This window comes from Lycium barbarum, chromosome 6 (assembly GCF_019175385.1).
Source record: "Lycium barbarum isolate Lr01 chromosome 6, ASM1917538v2, whole genome shotgun sequence".
In the NCBI taxonomy this organism is placed as follows: Eukaryota; Viridiplantae; Streptophyta; class Magnoliopsida; order Solanales; family Solanaceae; genus Lycium; species Lycium barbarum.
In genome coordinates this window covers 79601159-79624092 of record NC_083342.1, presented here as the reverse complement: position 1 = coordinate 79624092, position 22934 = coordinate 79601159, and the positions used below count along the sequence as shown (strand labels likewise).

At 38.4% G+C, this 22934-nt stretch overlaps 1 protein-coding gene across 1 annotated transcript; it reads left to right on the top strand.

Annotated features, from left to right (window-relative positions):
• The first annotated feature begins 493 nt into the window (after nucleotides 1–493).
• LOC132644310 (GTPase-activating protein GYP1) lies at nucleotides 494–14502 on the top strand. Its single transcript, XM_060360896.1, has 10 exons — nucleotides 494–726; nucleotides 2233–2383; nucleotides 2479–2662; nucleotides 4245–4315; nucleotides 9884–10021; nucleotides 10125–10216; nucleotides 12018–12289; nucleotides 13032–13117; nucleotides 13236–13337; nucleotides 13986–14502. Exons 1-10 carry the CDS (start codon nucleotides 644–646, stop codon nucleotides 14145–14147), a joined length of 1341 nt encoding a protein of 446 aa, XP_060216879.1. The 5' UTR covers nucleotides 494–643; the 3' UTR covers nucleotides 14148–14502.
• The last annotated feature ends 8432 nt before the right edge of the window (nucleotides 14503–22934 follow it).

Here is a 22934-nt window from a genome sequence, read left to right as displayed (position 1 = left end):
TGACATATAATGTTGAAAATGAAGACAATATTATCAGTCAAGATCGGATTATCTTTAAAATCTCTTGTTTGGTTAACTAAAATTAATCTTTTAAACACAAAATGAGTTTGAAGTAGGGCGAAATTAGAGTGTCAACTACCGATTTGATCGGATTAGGTAGCACTTTGGTTCAAATTCTGTATTTGTCTTAAAAGTTCATTAAATATGTATAAATTATTAATTTAGAACTAAATAACTTAAAAAATTAGGATTCGAAACTCATATATTTCAAATTATGGCTCCGCATTTAATTTGAAATAAATAATTTCATAAAAAAGAAAGTTAAAATATTAAATGAGTGAAATGAAAGTTTTTCTTTTATATATTAAAAATATACTTATTTGAAGTTTAATTATTACCAACATAAATTATATTTCTTTAATTAAAATATTACTTTTTATATATGCATTTGGGAAGGGGAAACTAGTAGTATATATATACACACAACAGAAGAAGAAGAGGAGAGGTTACGCAGAAAGAAGTTGTACGTTGCCCAGTTGCAGCTGTACCATAATAAGGGAGTAGCAATTGTATTCCTAAGAAACTTCACTTAAGTTGAAAGCAAAAGAAGGAGAGTTATTGAGAGCTGACTTCTGTCGGGCAAATGAGGAGCGAAAGGGAGGAAGATCCAAGGAATGCTACTGCCCAAGATTCAAGATTCAATCAAACTCTCAGAAATGTTCAAGGGTGGGTAATCTTCATTATTCAGATCTGTATAATAGATTTCCAATCAAATCCCATTTTTGTATCTTTTTAAATGAACCATTTTGAGGTTAAATTCAACTTATGTATGATCAATTGGACTTGGGGAGTGTATGATCAGTGAATTACGAGTATGTGTGTTTTGTGATCTGAATGGTGTATTAGTATTTGCCAATATTCTCCTTTGTTTTTTTTTTTTAATGATGTTTTGGTGGATTATGGAGGTTAGAGTTGAAAAAGTTTAAGCCTGTCCTATTTCCTGTGTAACTTCTATATTTATTCGTTTGATGATTTTTTGTGCTATTACTAGGACAAATAGTAACAGGAAGTGAAGAACTAAATGCATTTGTCTGTAAATCCTATTTTGTCGTCTTTTGGACTGTTTCAAATGTTAAATACTTAAGCAAAATTTAGGTTTTTATTTGATCAGATGGAGTTGGGCGACGAGAGATTGTTATGCAACTGAGGCATCCTTACATACTGGTAGACTTGAACCTTTGATCAGTGGTAGTCTATGTTATTTTTTATTTGAATGTTGGATATTACGTTGGGAAAGGGTGTGGCCTAGTGGCCAATGAAGTGGATTGAGAACCATGAGGTCTCGGGTTCAAATCCCAGCAGAGACAAAAAATACTAGGTGATTTCTTCCCCGTCTGTCCTAGCCTTGGCGGATAGAGTTATCTAGTACCTGTTGCTGGTGGGGGTGGCAGGTATCGCGTGGAATTAGTCGAGGTGTGCGCAAGCTGGCCCCAACACCACAATTATCAAAAAAGAATTACGTTGGGAAATGCATTTAGTATCTTTTTTTTTTTTTTCATTTTTGTGGATTGTAAAGGTTAAAGTTCGGATTTAGGTTATCAAAATTCCCACCTCCCCAGAAGCTCTAGTGTTTTTTTTCCTATATGGGTTCTAGTGTGTTCAGCGATTAGTCTGTGGGCGAATTTGGATATGCTCCTTGCCTAGTTTATTCAATATTCATGCTAGCTCCAGGATAAACTAGCTATTTGTTGTGGCAGTGGTATGTGAAATATGGACTTTGGGTTTCCTGAAGCTAATAGTTTCAATGTACGGTGATACATTTAACAACACGAGTCCAATCTCTCCATTTCTGGATTCTCTTTAGTTTTTAATAGTTTGCTTTAGACATTAGAAGTGTTGGGCTGTTTTACCCTTGAGCATAAACGAAATGCGAGGTATAAAAGCCAAACTTAGCCCCTAAATCTGAACTACGTTGCACATATTTGCAGATTGTTGTCCTTTTATTGGATATTTCCATTATAATGGCTTCTTTGTAACACGTCCCGAGTTTGTCCTATAACTATTGCCCTGGAAACCCATCTGAAATAATTATCTTTATTGATTAAAGAAAAACCATCTGAAATGAAAATGTTTTGTATGAATAGTCAAGGATGTTGGTTATCAAAAATTTAACACCTTCTTTTTCGCTATAAATTTTGGTAAGCAATTCACAAAAACTATGATGTGGTGCAGGTTGCTAAAGGGACGCAGTTTCCCTGGCAAAGTACTGATTACACGGAGGTCAGACCCACTGGATAACTCAATTGTGAGGTCTCCAGATAATCATTTAAGTCTAAGAGATAGGGAGACGGGACCAAGCCAACAGGCAGATGGATCTTTTGAGGTACGAGCAGTGCTGATATCCAGCGTATGTGGTATGTGATATATCTATTGCTTAAATGTATCAGCATAAATTAAGCTCTTTTCTTTGACTATTAGGATGAACCGCAAAGTAGAAGCAATCTGAAAGCTAGCTCATCCGCTAGCCAGACGAAATCATCAACTTCAAACTCAGAATACACATCCAACGAAGTACAGAAGCCATCAATTGGCTCAAGAGCTACTGATTCGGCCAGGCTAATGAAGTTCACAAAAGAACTATCTGCGACAACTGTTATTCTAGGTACCGAGTATATACTTTTAGATAACTAAGGATGAGATGCCAAGATCTATTTACGTGGTTATATCAGCATATACGATTCTTGTCTTTGCATAGTTTGACACATAGTGGTTAGAGCTTATTATTTGGGACCCTATGGGTGCCATGATCCTAGAAGGATGACTTTTTGTTAGACTAGCTAGTAAATGAGTATCCTCTACATGCATTAGCTCTTGAATTTTTCACTATTTAATTTTTTTGAGAAATTGGGGAAAGAGTTTCCGTTCTCACCATGAAAGGTAGTTCCGTTAAGGTGATAAGCCGTCCGGATCGCCCCCTCCTCCTTATTGGAATAGGGGAATGGAATTTGGGTGATGCAGCTTAAATATGAAGAAGATTGAAAGCATGAGCCGCTCAGAACTTCATTATCAGTTGAATCTTAGGATTAAGTAAAAGTTTAGGAAAAAAGCCATCATGCAATGTTTAACAAGATTACAAGCCGTCAGAAGTTACAAAATAACAGGAAAAAAATGATACTACTAGATAAAGGTTTCACTTGACCTTATGACTTTAATAAGAACATTTTGATTTGGCACTCTCTATGAGACTTACTCACTAGGAAATGTATGAACTGCAGGGAACTAGTATGAATCTTACCAAAAGTAATTTATGGTCTATATAACAAATTGCAGCAATGCCTCATGAGCATAAAGTACCTGCTACCCATGAAAGAGCAATGTTTTGGTGAAGTTCTAACTATAAATCTTTTTTTATAGTAATATGAGCCTGTTTGGGTAGCCCAACTTATTTTTTTTGGCTTATAAGTTGTTTTCAGCTTATAAGCTGCTTTAGATAAGCTAAGCCAAACGGGCCCAATTAATTTTTTGGGCTTATTTTAAGCACAAAATGGCTTTAAGCTGGCCAGCCAAACATTCAAAAAAACTGAAAACAGCTTATAAGCAACTTATAAGCCAATCCAAACGGGCTCTATATCCGGAAAGTTGAAAAGTATAACTTAAAGAAAGGTAATAAATTAGTTGTACAACAATATTTAGTGACCACAATTAAGTGGATGTGTGTGTACCTCTGAGACGTAAAACAAAAACTTCATTCATTTGCGTCAAGATTTTGAGCGGGTCATTGTATGCTTACTTGTAATTCTTACTATACCTAAAGAACAACTTTGATCGCTAAGGATAAGCCTTTGGAGGATTTTATTTGTCGCATTGGCTTATTCCGACACCCCTCCTGCCACTTAAACTATCACTGGCTTATTCTTCGGCACTTTGATCACAAAGGTGATGCTTTCTTTGGCTTTCCTTCCCTAGTCTCATAGGCCTTGTGAATTTTCACAAGCTAAGGCCTTTAATGTTCAGGCTAAAAAGATAGTTATGCATATATCACAACCGGAACGACTGTTCCTGGTTTGCTCTCCCATGGGTTTTGTTAAATTTTCTTGCTTGATGACTTGTACAGATTGGCATATTTAGTAGCTATTGTTTGTTAGAACGTACAACTTGGAAAGCTATGTTGTTAATTCCCAATGCTACCTACCGGTCTGATTGTTGCATTTTCTTCTTTATGTGCTTCCCAACTTCTCTTGCAGAAAAAATGCGTGAATTATCTTGGAATGGTGTCCCATCATATTTGCGTCCCAACATATGGAGGCTTCTTTTGGTATGGTTCTAATTTACGTTATTTCTCTGAAAATATGTTTAGGTCAATAAAGAAGAGGTATTTTATATTAACTTGGGATCAAGGAGATGCTGAAGTACGATAATAAAAGAAAGAAAAAGGGGAAGAAATGAATGAAGATAAAAAGAGGGGTAACATCTTGAGGGACCCACAACTAGAAAATGTAAAGGAACTAGGAAAAATCTTCAATTCCTTTCATCAACTCTTCCTTATATCCCAGAAGGTAACTCTTAAAGCAATTCATTTTCATTATATGAACAATTTTATATTGTTTTATTCCTCCTTTTGTTCTAAAAATAACTGTTTTATATTCATCCTCAAAGCATCTATTATTCCTCTCAGTACAAATCGACCACAAAACAGAGTGTTATATAGTTCTCCCAGGGTCAAAATTCAGACTGTCGTAAGCTCAACCCTAATTTATTTACTCTCTCAAATGAGTGGATGGTATTTTGCTGTAGGGCCATCTCCAGTCAGTCCTTATCTATGGTTCCCGGGTTGCACGGGGGGTGGGGGTGGGGGGTGGGGGGTGGGGGGGAATAGGCAGGTGTTGTTAGCGGGGATAACCCATTGCACTTGCAATCACAAGAAACATGCACAAAATATCTTGAGCCGTTGTAAAATTTGCAAATGATGATTCACTGGTCTATCTCTTTTTGACAAGTGAAACAACAACTAGCCATTCTCCATTATTTTTCTGGAATCATATTATGAATGCTTTATATTAGTTGGTTAAATCATCTTGGATTTGTCTAATATTGCTTTGGTGTCTGTCTTCGGCATTGAACTTTGTTTTGTGATATTACTTATCTCTAGGAAACTAAAAATTACATGGAGGGAAGGTTTTTCTAACTCTCTCTTAAACAGAAAAGCTCATTTCCAAACCACCAGGGTTCAGTTAAAGAATCTTTTGTGCCTAGATCAATAGACACATAAACTTAAATTCGGTCATCAACGTTAGCTGCTTCTCAACTGAACGGATGATGAATTCAAGTCTGTAAAACAGTCAATGCTTCCAAGGTATCATCAGACCATGCTCCTTTGAATAGGAACTCTTACCCAGAGCAGATATCCACATGGAATTGGAGGATATTGCCAAATTTGAAAAATTAAATCAAATGGTAAGCACCTTCCACCTCCAACCCGAAGGTCGTGGGTTCGAGTCACCAAGGGAGCAAAAAGGGGGGAGCTCCTAGGGGATGGGGTAAAATAAAAAAATAAAAAATAAAAAAAAGATTTTGTGGCCATGTTATGTCATATACTGGATTCTTGTAGTTGGGACTCTCTTTTGTCTTGGTACTCAAGAATACAACCACCAACATAAAGATGATTGTATACCGATAAAAGAACTTCTTTAAAATATGTTTGTATATGAAGTGTTTCATACAGTGGCCCCCAAGGTCTGATTCTAGTGGTAAGAGCACAACGCGTGATGTGTGGGTTAGGCACGTCACAGGTCCGAACCATGCAGTAGACAAAAGCCCGGTATGTAAGAGAAGAGTAGTGGTGCGGGTCCATTATCTGCTGAGTTTCAAACCGTCAGACACTAGCCCTCAGGGATTTCCGGTTATCAAGAGAAAAAAATGAAGCATTTCATGCAGTGCTGTTGTATAACATCTTTGGATATTAGCAATTTCTGGTTAACCTGTATTACTTAGAAAAGTCATTTATATGAAGCATTTGATGCAGCACTGTTGTAAAATCTGATGTCTGAGTAGAAATTGCTGGTTTTACAACTTATGGGTTATTTGGGGTCCTATGAACTTCTTTTGTTGGAAAGTGCCATCCTCAGAAATTTGTAGATTATTGACAATTGACCCTTTACACTGGGTGTGTTGTTGTATTGACAATTGACCCTTTAGCCAGAGCAACAATGGATGGTTGACAGGCTTCAAGGTGGCAGCAGTCTAAAAATAACTCAGTTGCTTTATGCAGATGATACTCTGATTTCTTGTGATGCAAAAGAGGAGCAATTAAGACAACTCAGAGTAATTTTAACAGTCTTTGAGGCAGTTTCTGGCTTCCATGTAAATTGGACCAAAAGTAAGCTTTTTCCAGTGAAGTTAAGTACCAGAATTACAAAGGCTGGCAGGAGTTCTGGGATGTAGAGCGGGGGCTCTATGTACAACTTATTTGGAAATGCCACTGGGATCTTAAAATAAATCTCTAGAAATATAGAGTGGTGTGTTAGAGAGATGTGAGAAAAGATTGGCTAGGTGAAAAAGCCAATACCTATCCCTGGGTGTAGAGTGACACTAGTTAACAGTGTTTTAGATGACTTCCCACATATATGATGTCCCTTTTTCGTATGCCAGCTAAGGCAGAAAAAAGGATTGATGCAATCAGAAGTTGTTTTATTTGGCAAGGTAATAAGGAAAAGAGGAGCTTTCATCTTGTCAAATGGAGAGATCATACACTTAACAAGAAAGCTAGGGGTCTTTGGTGCAAGGAATCTGGAGTTACATAACAAAAGCGTACTTATGAAATGGCTTTGGAGATTTAGTAGGAGATACAAACCCTATGGCAGGTGGTCATCAGAGAAAAATATGGTTTGGAGGGGCAGTGGGCCTCAAGAGCTGTGATAACCTCATAGGAGGCCCATTAGCACACTAGCCTCTTTTTGCTGCAAACCTTGACATCACAGTGGGGAATGAAAGGAAGAAACTCTTCTCGAATGATACTTGGATAGGCCATGGTCCTTTGGAAGACATGTTCAATGACATGAAGACTCAAGACTCTAAATCCTGAAGCCACAGTGAAAGATAACTGGCACCAGCACGGGTCGAGATGGATTTTTAGAATACAACTCAATGACAGAGAACTTCCTCCCCAGATTTATTGTACAAAAAGTTCTGGATCAGTTCAAGGAGATCACAATGGAGGAGGATAGATTAGTAAGGGTCTGTTTATAGTAACGTCAGCATACTCACATCTCAATTAGGCTGGTCAGCAGTCCATGTATGGAGCTGGGAAGTACTTTAGCAAGTGAAAACGCCACCCAAGGTATACTGTTTTGTGTGGTTAATTGTTAGAGAAGGTTGCCTTACGCAAGAAACTTAAAGAGAAGGGGAATGCAACTGTGTTCAAGGTGTTATCTATGTGGAATGGAGTCTGAAAGTAGCAACCATCTTTCATACATTGAAAAGTAACTGGGGTGCTCTGGCAACTATTATTGGTATGAAATTATCATGGATTATGCCCACGACTATAGGGGAGACACTTGCTGAAACTTACCTGCTGGACTAGTTAGACAAAAAAGTGGTGGAAGATTATACCGGGCTGCATATTGTGGTTATATGGAAGGAGAGAAACTTTAGATGCTTTTAAGGGACCTGCAACTCCATACAGAAAATGAAGATGAACGCCTGTTTTTATTTCAGTTTTGGTGTAAGGAAGTGTCACATCCCAAAATACCCGCTAGACGTGATTGGCACCCAGCAAACACCACCTGCCAGGCAAACCATATATCATACTCTTAATCATTTACAATAGCACTAAAAGAAAATAAGTCCAGGTCCAACAACGTTATTAATCATAAAAATGCGAAGTAGTAGCCAACCAAATCCATAATCGATTTATGAAAACCAACCAACGCTAAGATAAAAAGAATCTCTAGCCCACATCCCACGCTAAGACCATGGAGCATCTAACAGAGTTACATGAGTTTGAGTGTCGGGCATGTAAACCCAAAATAAAAGAAATAACTAGAAATAAACTAGATAAAGCTGAAATGGTTGCCTCCATGAACAATGCGGTGGCACACCTCAGCAACAGAATCCACTCACGAAGTCTTCAATTACCAGCCTCGTTCTCAACGACAGTATCTGCATGGACATGCAGGTAAGGAGTGAGTTATACATAAATATAACCCAGTAAGATCCTCGACCAGCCACTTCAAATACCCCTGGAACAAGTGTTAGAAAATACAAACACACAACAGGCACAAAAATATTATGCACATGAATATATCATTATATAATAGCAACCAAGGTCCAAATCACTGTTTATCAAATATATTATATATCTCAACACAATTTACACTACGAACCGTCATAAGTGGCAGTTAAAGAATTAGTCAACACTATGAATCCACGGCAACATACACAATGTGCCAAATATGTCAGGAAGCATACACAATGCTAAGGGAAGCATACACAATGCCCCAATATAATCAAGAAGCATACACAATGCTAAGGGAAGCATACAAAATGCCCCAATATAATCAAGAAGATTACACAATGCTAAGGGAAGCATACACAATGCCCCAATATCATGGCTCACAGCTATATCACATCACAAAATAATTTATAAAGAGAGTTTTGGATTATTTGAAAATAAAGTATATGCGGTTGGCCTTAAGGACCACCGATTCTGCCAAGCACACGCTTGCCCCAACACATGGACCAGGCAGACAAAACATATTTTTAAAACGGGTTTTGAAAAGCAAGTACCCAAAGCTTAAAGTCTCACTTACCTCAAATTCATAATTCAAGCACACTTCCCAATAAATCAAAACTGCGTTCTCGAGTCTCTAGATTGCCTCAAACTACACAAAAATGGATTTAGAATGGTCTAAACCCTTAGGGTAAACCACTTCTATATTTTTAGAGGCTTAAACGGTTAAAGTAAAATTTTAAAGGACGAAAACGCCCTCTGGTCAATGTGTTCAAAACCCGACAAGACTTATGTTTTCGGAAAGGCCTTAACGAGAGGATTCCAACAATATATAGAAGTCTAAAATCCGACGCTATTTGCCCTTTCAAATCAATGATTTTGGTTGAAGAACCCTAGAGCTAAACTTTCTCAATTCCTCAACCCATGATTTCACCATAAAGATTCACCCATAATGATGTAATAAACTTAAATAAAAGATTAGAATCATTACCTTGATGATTTGGGATGAAAGTTCTTATTTTTATCCCCTCTTTTCCTTTCTTTTTCTCCTTTTTTTTTTTTTTTTTTTTTTTTTTTTTTTTTTTTCCACTGGTTTTTCTCCCTCTGTTGCTTGGTCTCTTTTATTTCCTTTCAGCTGTCCACAATTAAACCTTCACGATCAGACTTTTGAAGTCTTTAACTTTTTTTTTTTCCTTTTCCTTTTCCTTTTTGGGCTTGGCCCACTAAATTCCTTCTTTTCAAAATTTCTTTTTAATTCTAATTTCGAATTTCTTTTTCTTTTAAATTCCTTTTTAGCTAAAATTACCAATTAAACCCTTATTTAAAAAAATTGGGTTATTACAGGAAGATTTAATACAGGATGTTGATTCAATGTTAGATATTATAGAATCCCTGTAGTAGGATCCAAGAGAAAGCTATGCCTTTTGGATTACTTTGACTAAACACAGTTGTTGCTCTCTACATTTATGATATGTTACCATTCTCAAAAGAAAAGAAAGTATTCCTGTAGACAAGTTGGCTTGCTTCCATTTTGTGAAATCTGTTTTACCATGATTGAGTTACATAGGTAACAAAACCTATTGAACTAGATTGCAGATTTTGTTATTAGACATAGTTTGTTGCTTTTATGAAATTTAAATAATGAGCTGACAACAGGGATATGCACCCCCTAATTCAGATAGAAGGGAGGGAGTTCTGAGAAGAAAGCGTGTAGATTATCTTGATTGTGTTGGTCAGTACTATGACATTCCAGATATTGAGCGAACAGATGAAGAGATCAACATGCTTCGGCAGGTATTCTGGATGCAGTTGGGTCGTCTCTTTGATCTTTTTTACACCTTATGCTCATTTCCCAATGTTGTCAGTCATATAACTACTGCTTCGCTTGTGCTGTTAGATTGCTGTTGATTGCCCTAGAACGGTGCCTGATGTTTCTTTTTTCCAACAAGCACAAGTTCAGAAATCCCTGGAACGCATACTTTACATATGGTAAACTATTTATATTTCTCTGTATTCATTAGCTGTAACATTCTCCTTGAATCGTAGAACTTCTCTACGAAGGGAAGAGAAAAGGAAATAGCATTACATTCATTTCTTTAGTTAAGATGTGGAACTAGATGAAGCAAATGGGTTATAATGGGCTGTTGGCATGGTTGAAATTGGTAGTAGTCATTAGGGGTGTGCATTTGTCGGATTAAACCGAAAAAACAAACAATACTGAATATTTTGGTTTTCCTTGTTTTAGATTTTTTTTTTAGTTTGAATATGTGTTTTTTGAAAATAAAAACCAAAAAAACCAAAATTTTGAACTACTAATGGATCATATGATTTTTTCTTTTTTTTTGGTTCTCACTAAATATATACTTTTTAATTTTTATTTAGCATTTAAATATGTTTTGCTTTTTAAAGAGAAAATACATCATTACCCCCCTGAACTTTGACCATATTTACAAAAAGACACTTTAACTTTGCGGGGGTCCTATTACCCCCCCGAACCTGTTCAAACTAAAATAAAGAGGCCATTCCGACCCATTTTGGCACCTGCTCATAGGTCAAGGGCAGCGCGTGTGTGCCACCCCTAATAAAGAAAAAATTATATTCCATCTTTTTTGGACCCGTTTAGTACGAGTCGGATTTTAACACGCAAAATATTTTTGATCTGATAACTATTAATCTTTTCCCCTATTTTCAGCAGACCCACACAGGACTTCAGTAATGGAACTCCAAAACTTAAACGACCCATCAGCAAAATCACAGAAAAAAATCAAATTTTCAACTCCCACCCACCCAAACTCCAAATTCTCAGAAAACCCAGATGTAATCTATGATTTTTTAAACAAAAAAAAAAAAAAAAAAACAAAAAAAAAAAGAAGAAAAATATACAAGATTAAAAAAAGGCACTGCACAGAATACGGAAAGCAAGATTTAAGAATATTAAACTGTAAGAGACCAAAGAGATTGACTAAGAACAAGTTAAACCTCTTCTATGCTTTTTCCTTGTAATAATAATGAAGGGGTTATCTGGGTTGCTTGGTTCTGTGTTTTCTGGTTCTTCTATGTTGGGCTATCTATTATGTTACATTCATTCCTTTTGAATCTGATTTAATTGAGAAGAAGGAAATTTTGTATGGCTGGAGCAAAATTCGGCAGCTTCAATGGCGGATGATTTCATTTGGGGAAGATAGGTTTATTTACAAATGAATATTAATTTATTGATTTGGGAAATCCACATGGAATTTTTAGACTTGTTTGGTGCTATTTTTTAAGCCCTCTCACGCACTCCTCTATCGTGCACTCACAGCAGGTGCCAAAATGGGTCGGAAGGGCCTATTTATATTTGTTCGAACAGGTTCAGGAGGGTAATAGGATCCCTACAAAATTAAAGTGTCTTTTTGAAAATATGGTCCAAGTTCAGGGGGGTAATGATGTATTTTCTCTTTTTAAAAATTTATAGATTTGCAGCTTTGCTTAAGCTTGAATGCTTCTTTCGGAGTTCCCGTCTTTCAGTTTTCTTACTTTTCCACCTAGGTGTAGTTTGTTTGGTTCTGCAGTATGTCACTTGGCAGAAGATTGGATTGAATTTTTTCGAAACTGAAAAGTTGAATCCAAATAATACAAAACAAATAAAAAAGGGAATGCACACCCCTAGTAACCTTCCCCTATAGGCAGTCCAGAAAATAAAAATTAAAGAATTGAAGATGCATGGGCAATCATTAACCTTTCTTTGTTGCTTATGTTGGTGTTTTGGATGTTCTCTCATATTCTGGTGATTTATCATTTTCCTTTCTAGGGCCATCCGGCACCCTGCAAGTGGATATGTGCAGGGAATAAACGATCTTGCAACACCATTCTTAGTTGTTTTCTTGTCAGAACACGCAGAAGGGAGTATTGACAATTGGGTGATGTCTGATCTACCTTCTGAGAAAATATCTGACATAGAAGCTGACTGTTATTGGTGTCTATCAAAATTGCTTGATGGAATGCAAGACCATTACACATTTGCTCAACCCGGAATCCAGCGGCTGGTGTTTAAGCTAAAGGAGTTGGTTAGACGGATAGATGGTAATGCCCTAGCGGTTTCTACTTTAATTGTTTTCTTTATCTACTGCGTAATGCAAGAGAATCTGGAATTTTGGTGTCAAAACATAATTGATTTCCTTGACAAGTGAAAAAATGTAATAATTTTAAAGGTTAAGCAAATTTTGGTTTCACATATTATATGCTATTTGTGAATAAGTTTTAACTTTCCATGACCTTATAAAAGGGTATGTATACCTCGATGATTTGGCAGCATTATGAGGGTGTTTTACAGTTGGAACCAGTATTTATTCATTCAGTTTCTCTTGGCCAACTAAAAATTGCTCTGTATTATTTCGTTGCAATGAGTTACACATGTACTAGGTGTCTTTCTATAATTTGTTGATGGAGGTAGGTGAAAGATTGTCTTCTGATAATTGGAATTTGGATCACATATGGATTCGGTGAAGAGACATTGGAAGACTTTCAAAAAAAGAAAAGAAGACTCTGGAAGACCAATTACTAGAAAAGGTCAAAAGAAGCTGATAAAATGGTGAATTTCATTAAGTATAAGAAAACACTTATTTGCTTTCAAATAATTAGAGGTTAACCATGGTTAAACTGTGGTTTTAGTGGGAAGAAAGTACGAGATATCGAAAGTAGGGTGACTAAGAAATGACAGCACTCTATTTATTTTTCTGTCTTTCCTGTCTATGTGTATATTCTTCCTGAAAAGTTTTAGGTGACATGTTGTAATTTTGATATTTGTTTCCTACCCATTTTCTAGAACCTGTGTCAACACACATGGAAGACCAAGGGCTTGAGTTTCTCCAGTTTGCTTTTCGCTGGTTCAACTGTCTCTTGATACGTGAGGTCTATCTTTCTTCCTTTATCCTTATTAAGTGTTTTTCGTCCTTTCCGAAGTTTCTCATTGTTGATAAAGCCATGTCATATTCCTTAATTCAAAGATCTAATCAACCCATTCATGCAGATCCCTTTCCATCTTGTTACCCGATTGTGGGATACATATCTTGCAGAAGGTGATGCACTGCCAGATTTTCTTGTGTATATTGCTGCAAGCTTTCTGCTCACAGTAAGATTTCTCTTAATATCCACTTGAGATTTATCTGATGACATTGAGTCTTCTGCTTGAGATGTATGTGATGACATTGAGTCTTACTGGCATTACATATCCAGAAAATGGGCGTGCGCGCGCGCGCACACACACATACTTTTTACCTTAATGCAGAAAGAAAGGTTTGTTGGGCAAGTCCTGAATGGACTGCAAATAATTGAATTGAAGGACACAGCGGTATTCTTATAATTTATAGAGATCCTTGAAATATGACGTATGGTCTTTATACCTTCTACCTTCACAAGGTAGGGGGTAAGGCTACGTACACACCACCCTCCCCAGAACCCACTTGTGGGACTACACTGGGTATGTTGTTGTTGGTTTTTATACCATGTAAAGGAAGGATCAGGGTTATTACAGTCTCTCAGTCACTGACCCAAAAGATCTGTTTCTTGTGAACGAATTACGAAGTGTGATTTTCCTGCGCATGCATTATTAATATGTTCAAAGAAGCAATTCTCCATCCTCTTTCTAATACCAAATTTATTTCCCATACACAACTGAATCTTAGAGCGTCTGTTTGGGTGTTCTATTTACTAGACCAGATATTCTTGTGAAGAATTGCTGTTCAAGGGAGCTTTGCTCAATGTTGTGTTTATTGTGCAGTGGTCAGATAAGCTGCTGAAGCTTGACTTCCAAGAGATGGTTATGTTCCTTCAGCACCTTCCAACTCATAACTGGAGTCATTCAGAGCTTGAGATGGTACTTTCTAGAGCTTATATGTGGCATGCCATGTTCAACAGCTCCCCCAGCCACTTGGCTAGCTGAAGTGGGCCTTCTCATTTTTTGAAGTTTTATTTCTTTTAATTCAAACTTTTTGTATTTATCTATCTGTTTTTGATTATAAAAGTTGCGTTCTATTAGCTGTTTTTGATTGTAAAAGTCGCGTTCTATTTTCCATTTTGGTTTTCCTTTTCTCCTGTAGAGCCTAAATTTGCTCCTGGATTCACTGCCTATTAATTGTTTATTTTTGGGCCCTTTTCCTTTTCTTGTTTTGTGATTTGTAAGATCTGTGTGCCAAATCCTTCTGATAGATGATGCCTTTCATTAGAGAGAGAACATGGAATGTAAAACAAATGGGAAGCTTTCTTGTTAACTTCATATGTGATAGCTTTATACTTCACTTGGCTATTAGTCATGCAATACTTGCAAATAATCTGTTTCTCTTTACCTGCACAATTTTGATGATCGAAGAGAAGTTTTCCATTTCCTTAGTACTGTAACTTTGTAGTTCTTTATCTAGTTATTTAGCTCGTTCGTTGGAATGTTCCTTGTCCCTTTAAGCCAAAGCTGCATTAGGAAAGTGCATAAGCCTTCCCATCCAGCTTTTCCGCCTAGATGTTAAAAAAAACAAGTATTTGCTGCAAGGTAGCAATCTAGAAAAGGGCTAGAGTTCCTTCTTGTGGTGGCAAATGGATGGGCGGATTGGATTGGGTTTGGGCGGGTTGAAAATAGGTTGAACAAAAATGAATTGTGACCCAACTTGCCCATTAAAATACGGGTTGGGTAAAAATGAGATTGACCATGCGAATTGCCCTTTTTTTGGGGTGATATTTAAATTTTGCCCCTCATATTTGTGGTCTTTAAATTTTGCTCTTCGGCTAAAGCCTATAGGTTCTGGGTTCGAATCTCCGCTCAGTCAAAAATTTAAATTTTTTTTGCATAGCAGAGTTTAAATTTCGCTATGTCCCCTCCGGCAGATTTTTAGTCATGTTTAACTAAAAGTCTGCCGGAGGGGGTAGACTTTTCCTTGAAGCATATATACGTTTTTTTTTTTTTTACTTTTCAAGGTAAACTTTTAGTAATGCCTTAACTAAAAGTGTGCCCCATAAAACATAACTAAAAGTATGCCCCATAAGGCGTAAGTTTTCCTTAAGGCATAACTAAAAGTTTATAAGATCCTTAAGGCATAACTAAAAGTTTGCCTTATAAGGCAAAGTTTAATGCATTGTTACAGGTACATTTAAAGCCTAAGTCCCTCAACAGATATACCTACTTTGGAGGCACTAATCTATATCACATTTTTATAGTATTATTTCCCAACAATTTTTCCAGATTGAACCTGTCAAATCTATCATTAACCTAAGTTTGAAGATATATTTTTCTTCTCATAGCTGTCAAAAGTTTCAAATTCCCGTATATGACATGATTCAATGAACACAAATTAAAGAAAATAACTTGGTTTATGTATTATAATGGGGTAACCGTAAGATCATTAAAATAATAAGCAAAATTTAGCTTGAAAGAAAATGAAAGAAATAACCATTTTAATTGTAAAAATAAGAAATTAATTAATTCAAATATCTAACCTGTTGACTGCAGTGACGAAGAATCAACTTATTCATTGATTGTGTATTCAACAGTTGTGGAAGCAAAATATACTATTGAGCATTCCCCCATCGGTCGGTGATGTGAATTATTTGCCCCCTAAAATAATTTTGAACAATATTCACACGGTTAGTTGATGTTTCTTAGGTTGAGTTAGATTAAAGTTTGTTTCCGATATGAAGCATAGAAAATGAAAAATTACTACAATTCTATATATAGAACAGCAGGATCGCGCCGCATGCTATTTAGGTAACAACTATTTTACTAGGTTATTAATCCTGGTGTAGGGTTGTTCCTATCAAAACAACTCCAACAAACGCCCTAAAACGTAGCGGGCTAATAACATGATCATCGTTTGGTTATGAACAGTTCGTCGAGGTCAGTTTCTATCTAACCTTGAACATCATGTTTTAGCTTTGATCATGATGCAGTGTGACGTAATTTAACGGAGTATTTAGCCTATAAGGCTAAACATAGATTGATTAAAATAAAACTTAAAAAGAAAAAAGATTGTGCTCAGCGGAGAAGAAATTTATGCAAACAAACTTTTATTTATGAGAGAAGATTTTTACAAGGGGGAGTGGTAGAAGGTTTTGCTTGGGGGATCTAAGACTTTGCTGATACCATATAAACAGCAGGATCGCGCCGCCGCATGATGCCATCTAGGTAACAACTGTTTTACTAGGTTACTAACTCTGGCGTTGGGGTTGTTCCTACCAGAACAAGTCCAACAAACGCCTTAAAACGCCATCCTCGGCTAAGCGGGCTAACAACAGGACCACCGCTTGGTTATGAACAGTCCTCCTGAGTCAGTCTCTACCTGACCTTGAACATCATATTTTGGCTTTAATCATCATGCATTAAAGCATTATTACCATGATCTCAGTAGTCTAGTGTGACGTAATTCAACGGAGTATTTAGCCTATAAGGCTAAACATAGACTGATTAAAATAAAACTTAAAAAGAAAAAAGATTGTGCTCAGCAAAAAAGAAATTTATGTAAACAAACTTTTATTTATGAGAGAAGATTTTTACAATGGGGAGTGGTAGAAGGTTTTGCTTGGGGGATCCAAGATTTGCTAATACCATATAAACAACAGGATCGCGCCGCCGCATGATGCCATCTAGGTAACAACTGTTTTACTAGGTTACTAACCCTGGCGTTGGGGTTGTTCCAACCAGAACAAGTCCAACAAACGCCCTAAAACGCCATCCTCGGCTAAGCGGGCTAACAACAGGACCACCGCCCAGGCCAGCCTCTACCTAACCTTGAACATCATGTTTTGGCTTTGATCATGATGCATTAAAGCATTATTACCATGATCTTAGTAGTCTAGTGTGACGTAATTCAACAGAGTATTTAGCCTATAAGGCTAAACATAGACTGATTAAAATAAAACTTAAAAAGAAAAAAGAAAAATTTATACCTTAAGGATGAAGATTGTGCTTAGTAGAGAAGGAATTTATACAAACAAACTTTTATTTATGAAAGAGGATTTTTACAAGGGGGAGTGGTAGAAGGCTTTTGCTTGGGGATCCAAGAATTGTCTTCTTCCTAAGAAGAATGATCCTTATATAACGGATCAAGCACACTAAACAACAAAAATAAAAATGGCCGACAACATTATGGCCAGATAAAAGTAAAAGTAAAAAGTAAAAGTGGCCGAAAGCGACCAAAAGAAAAAAACATAATTATTACAATACAAATAATTAAAGTTGCTTTATAAATGCAGATTCCTCTTTATTAAAGTAGCCGCCTAGTGGCTGGTCCCACCAATTATCTCATCGGTGTCTTGCCCTTGTCTTTTGTAGAGTTGGAAGATTCTTCCGTCTGGCCAATGAATTGGGCCACGAATTGTGAAAAATCCTCAGTATTATCTGGACTTTGAGATTCTCCTGCTAAGACTTGAGTATTATGGTCTTCGTCTTCTTCCTCATCATTATCAGTGGTATGACCGACAGATGTCATTGATGTATCGGAAATAGCTTCCATATTAAGATGTTGCATTAAATTAGATTTAAATTCCTCCATGTATGTGGCTATAAGCTGTTCTGGGGGAATTGCTCCTTTTTTCATTTAGATTTTTTGAGCAATGTGCTCAAAGGGACTTGGTGTCACGACCCAGCTAGGGGCCGCGACGGGTACCCGGAGCAATTACCGAGCACCGCTTACTCTACTGCTGGTCTCGCTCATTTAATGCTCTTTTATCAATTTTACATACCAATTGTAGGAAAATCATATTTAATCAAAATATAAATACTTTATATACATTTGTCCCTTGGCCATCAAAATAATATGCATACATATGAAAACATCTTGTGAGACCATCTAACCCACACTGCGTATCTACGAGCCTCTACTAACATAATGAATACATGGACGGAACAAGACTCCGTCATGCCCAAAATATGCATATATGAATGTACATCAAAAGAATAGTCATAAGAACCTCCGAACAATGGAGTGCTATCTATCAGCTGACATCTACTGAGGACCTGGGCCAAGCTCTCCTCCCTGTCTACCTGTGGGCATGAACACAGCATCCGAAGAAAGGATGTCAGTACGTGTTACACCTCGGAAGTTTTCCCGTACTGGTATGATGAGTTTATGGTGTTTCACTAAGTCGGGAATGGCTAATTATGAAATCTCGGAAAAATAATAAAGTTGCAGAGAAATTCACTGCCAGTGGTCGTATATGGCACTATACAGACCGTATAGTGGTTTACGGACCGTATAGTGCACTCGTCCTTCAACCTGCCAAAAATCTCAACTTTCTGGAAATTGTTGAATATGGTTAAATACGACCCAGTTTACGGCCCGTAAACTGGTTTACGGACCGTAAACTAGGTCGTAAACTGCCCTGTCCACCAGCCAAACTCTCTGCTTTTGAGAGAATGCTTAAATACGTTCACTGGGACGGACCGTAAATCAAAATACGGTCCGTAAACTGCACATTACGGTCACTGTTCATCCCGACAGAAATTCATTAAACATTATCTTTGAGTTATTAAAAGGAACATTTGGCCTCATTTTATTCCATTCATCATTCATGCAACTCAGGAAACCTCCAGAACTTTCCAAACACTCCATCCACAAGAACCCAAGAGAATCAAAGGGGATATCAAGTCCAACAACACAAAATCTATGAAACCAAGTGCAAGAACACATCAAGACATCATCTAAGTCAAGAATTCCCAAGAAGGTGGAACTAGGGTTTTGGCTAAGTGAAGAATTTCAACTCAAGGGTTGTTCAACCACTATCCAAGGTAAGTTTCATGATTATTCCGTGTTGTTTGAGGTATTGGAAAGCATAGACACTTGAAATGTAGAAGGACAGAGAAATGGGTCATTGTTGAGTGAATAGTGACATAAATGAATGATAGTAGAATTGAACTATGAACATTGAAGTGTCATGAATACAAATACGTTATAAATGATGTTTATATCATGAAACAAGCAATTAATGTATGAAAACGCAAGGATAAGCTAGAAGTAGAAATCAGGGGAAAATTTGAGGAAAATGGTGAATTTTGCCAATTGTATGTAAATGATGAATGTTGAGTACGACTTTGACAGTAGAATTATAAATGTTGGGAGTGATATGAAACATGAGAAAAATGGTACGAACGATGGAAGCGTTGTACGACTTTTCCTAGAAATTGCGATACGTTCTTGTAGTTAGTTTATTAATGGTGATACGGATTCTCTTATGAAGGTAACGACGTGATATCGACGAAGAATAAGTGAGCGACATCTTAGCTAAGCGACCAAGGTATGTGAGGCTAGTCTTTCTTTCTAATGGCATGAATCTTTGATGTAACTTCCTATTCCCTTCATGAGCTCTCACTTTCTAAGAAGTTAAAAGCCTACACTTACGAATGTCCATATGAGATAAGTTATACGATATGATGATGCTAGTATAATGATGATGTTAATTATCGCTTACACTCACCTTATGTACTAGTTCCTTCAAGGTGAGGCAGAGTATTAATAGTTGTTCCATAATGGAATCGGGGGATCACGACCTTACGTCACCCCGATAGAGTAAGGTTGATCTTGAGCTTTATGCATGTATTACAATGAGATAAGTATTTTATGATGAGTATATTATTATTATGAGCATTTTATGATAAGCATGACATGAGCATTTCACACCGTGCCTAGTTGGCCGGGCAGTCACCGCCAAGGCGGGCAGCTATACGGATACACCATGACCTTCGGGCATGGGCAGACACCACTAGTGGGCGGCATGAGATGGTACCCCGGACGCGGGAGGCCTGGACGCGGGCTAATATTATTGATTATCACACCGTTCCGACATAGACGGGCAGCTTGCATATGATGCATACATGTTATGAGGATGAGTATGAGTAAGATGGCACACATGATTTCCTTTATAATATCAGACAGATCCAGATATTTCCTGTTGATGTTATTACTATGTTGTTGATGTTTTCCTTCCTTGTTTATGCTTCTCATACTCAGTACAACATTCGTACTGACGTCCTTTCTTCGGACGCTGTGTTCATGCCCACAGGTAGACAGGGAGGAGAGCTTGGCCCAGATCCTCAGTAGCAGTCAGCTGGTTGAAAGCACTCCATTGTCCGGAGGTGCTTAGGATTACCCTTTTGGTATATATGTATATTTTTGGGCACGACGGAGTCTTGTTCCGTCCATGAATATACAGTATGTTAGTAGAGGCTCGTAGATACGCAGTGTGGGTTAGATGGTCTCACAAGACGTTTTCATATGCATGTATATTATTTTGAGGGCCGAAAGGCAATTGTATATAAAGTATTTATGTTTGTTTAATTATGATTTTCCTACAACTGGCATGTAAATTGATAAAAGAATATTAGATGGGCAAGATAAGTAGTAGAGTGAGCGGTGCTCGGTAACTAGCTCCGGGTACCCGTCGCGGCCCTAGCTGGGTCGTGACAGAAGTGGTATCAGAGCAGTTCGTCCTAGGAAGTGTCTGCGAGCCGTGTCTAGTAGAGTCTTGTTCATGGTGTGTTGCGCGCCACGCTAATAAACAAGAGGCTACAGGGCATTTAGGAAAATGACCATCCTTCTTCTCATGAAATCGTGCGATAGAGCCATGCTTAGGATTATGTTATTCCTAAAAGTGCGTTATGGTTTCAGGAAATGCTGCCAAAGGGAAAAGCTACAGCTGCCTAGAAGGGCAAAGCTACGACAAAGAGGCAGGCGGAAAGAGAGCCTCCGGCAAATGTAGAGGAAAGCGAATCGCAAAGTGAGGCCGCGCCCAATGTAGGAGAGCAGAGAGGAGCCTCAGCTCTGATTCCTCCACCGGGTGTTTCGGGTCAACAAGTGTCCGAGGCCATCCATTTATTGACACAATTGGTTGCCGCTCAGGCACAACGACAGGATGCGGGTCCAAGGGATCGTTCAGCTAGCACGAGAGCCCGTGACTTTATGGCCTTAAATCCTCCAGAATTATTTGGGTCGAAGCCAGATGAAGATCCGCAAAATTTTATCGATGAGATGTTGAGGACTTTAGAGATCATCCATGCTTCCGAGACCGAATCCGTGGAGTTGGCTTCCTATAGACTCCGCGATGTGGCGGTGTTATGGTATAAGAATTGGGTGATAACAAGAGGAGAAAATGTTCCACCTCCCGTGTGGCAAGAGTTTGTAGATGCCTTTATTCGTCACTACTTGCCACCCGAAGTCCGCCGAGCTAGAGCGGACAAGTTCCTGAATTTAAAGCAAAGGGGTATGAGTGCCCGAGAGTATAGCATGCAATTCAACTCATTGGCTCGATATGCTCCGACTATGGTGGCCGACATGGGAGACAGAATCTATAGATTTGTGAGTGGTCTGGGGCCACATTTGTACAGAGATTGTTTGACGGCCTCCTTGCAAGACGGGATGGATATTTCCCGGATACAGGCCCATGCTCAGAATCTCGAGGAACGACAACGACAGCAAAGAAATGATCGTGATGGTGACAGAAGACAAGGTAAGAAGGCTAGATCTATGGGAGAGAACAGTGAGTATAGAGAGGGATCGAGACAGACACACCCCAGGCACTCAGGTCAGTCCGCGACTAGTGCGCCTCCCAGATTCTCAGACGGAAGGTTCGATCGCTCTTTCCAGTCAGGGCAGGGTCAGAGTTCGAGGGCCCCAAGTTCTCAGTATTAGGGAGATGTTAGTCAGAGGAGACCTCCAGTACCGCGGTGTAGCCAGTGTGGCAAATTACATTCCGGACGGTGTCGTCAGGGTTCGGATGCTTGTTATGCTTGCGAGCAAGTTGGTCACATGATGAGAAATTGCCCCTCAGCGAGGGATAGAGCTGGGACTCAGCCTACAGGTTCAGCAGCGGGTTCTTCTTCAGCACGCCCGACAGCACAGACTCCCTAGACTACAGCAGGTAGAGGCAGAGGTAGAGGGGGAGCATCTACTTCAGGTGCTGTTCAGCCCCGTGTGTATCCTTTAGCTGGGCGACATGATCTCGAGTCTTCCCCAGATGTTGTCACAGGTACCCTGACTATATTTTCCCGTGACGCATATGCTCTGATTGATCCAGGTTCTACCTTCTCATATATTACTCCGTATATTGCTGATTGTGTTGGGGTGAGACCCGAGCCAATTAAACCTTTCGAAGTATTCACTCCGGTTGGTGATCCTGTAATAGCGAGGCAAGTATATAAGAACTGTGTAGTCATTATACGTGATCGTCAGACAAAGGCTGATTTGATTGAACTTGAGATGATAGATTTTGACGTAATTATGGGTATGGACTGGTTGGCGTCATGCTATGCTAATGTTTGTTGCCGGACAAAGGTAGTTCGATTCAAATTTCCGGGAGAGCCCATACTCGAGTGGAAGGGTAATACAGTTTCCCCAAAGGGTAGGTTTATTTCCTACCTTAAGGCGAGAAAGATGATAGCCAAGGGTTATGTTTGTCATCTAGTTCGGGTTCAGGACACGGAAACGGAAGTGCCAACTTTCCAGTCGGTTCCGGTAGTGAATGAATTCCCAGATGTGTTTCCCGACGAGTTACCAAGTCTTCCTCCAGAAAGGGAAATTGATTTTGCCATCGATGTATTGCCGGACACCGAGCCTATTTCTATTCCTCCCTATCGAATGGCTCCGGCAGAGTTGAAAGAGCTAAAGGCACAGTTGAAAGACTTACTCGAGAAGGGTTTTATTAGACCCAGTTCATCACCGTGGGGAGCACCGGTCTTGTTCGTGCGAAAGAAAGA